At 35.2% G+C, this 839-nt stretch overlaps 1 gene segment (V, D, J or C); it reads left to right on the forward strand.

The window, feature by feature from the left end:
* Window positions 1-495: 495 nt before the first annotated feature.
* Window positions 496-833, forward strand: LOC118598547 (the record flags this gene model as incomplete). The annotated part of the segment is given in 2 exon segments: window positions 496-539; window positions 616-833. Coding segments are annotated over 2 exon segments (261 nt in total), but the record flags the coding sequence as incomplete, so codon positions are not given.
* Window positions 834-839: the final 6 nt, after the last annotated feature.

Genomic DNA, 839 nt, shown 5'->3' on the forward strand with positions numbered 1-839 from the left:
TAAATTACCACCCTTATTGCCTTTTTACTTTGACATTTTTTTCTTAATTAATCTTGAATTGACCGAAATGCTACATAGGTTGATAGGTGTTTCTAAATTGACCCCCTGGTGTTAATGTGAGTGCTTTATAATAATTATAATTTTGGGAAAAATAATGAATGATTATTTAAATATAATCATAATTTATTATAAGAATAATTATATTCATATAAATAATTATATCTTTAGGAAATGGTATAAAACAACGAAATAACATCTACTTATTTAATGCAAAGTTGAATTTTCCTTTTAAAGACAAGAACATGTTGGGATCTGTGTGTTATTTTAGGGAGTTGTGTAGTTTTTCTTCTTGTCTAACCTATTGCTTAAATTTACATAAAGGTCTACCTTTTAGAGTAATTTTCTTTATGCAAAGTAAAATTCTAGACATATTTTGGGTTTAAAATGTTTCCATTTCCAGCAGAGGAAGAGTTACTCCCATTAGATATTCGTCATCATGTTTCCTGTAGTTCCTCTGCTGCTTCTGGCTGCTGGATCCTGTGAGTTTGACTGAGACAAAAACTCTGTTCACTGCTGTTAAGTCAGTAACCATTTGAAGTGTTTTGTCCTCTTCAGGTGTGAAGTGTGAACAGCTGACACAGCCAGACTCTGTGAGTCTGCAGCCAGGTCAGAGACTGACCATCACCTGTCAGGTCTCTTATTCTCTGAGCAGCTACCTCACAGCTTGGATCAGACAGCCTGCAGGGAAAGGACTGGAGTGGATTGGTAGTGAATGTGTTGGATGCACCAGCTACTACAAAGATTCACTGAAGAACAAGTTCAGTATGACTTTGGACTCT

Source organism: Oryzias melastigma, unplaced genomic scaffold (assembly GCF_002922805.2).
Source record: "Oryzias melastigma strain HK-1 unplaced genomic scaffold, ASM292280v2 sc02371, whole genome shotgun sequence".
Classification (NCBI taxonomy): Eukaryota; Metazoa; Chordata; class Actinopteri; order Beloniformes; family Adrianichthyidae; genus Oryzias; species Oryzias melastigma.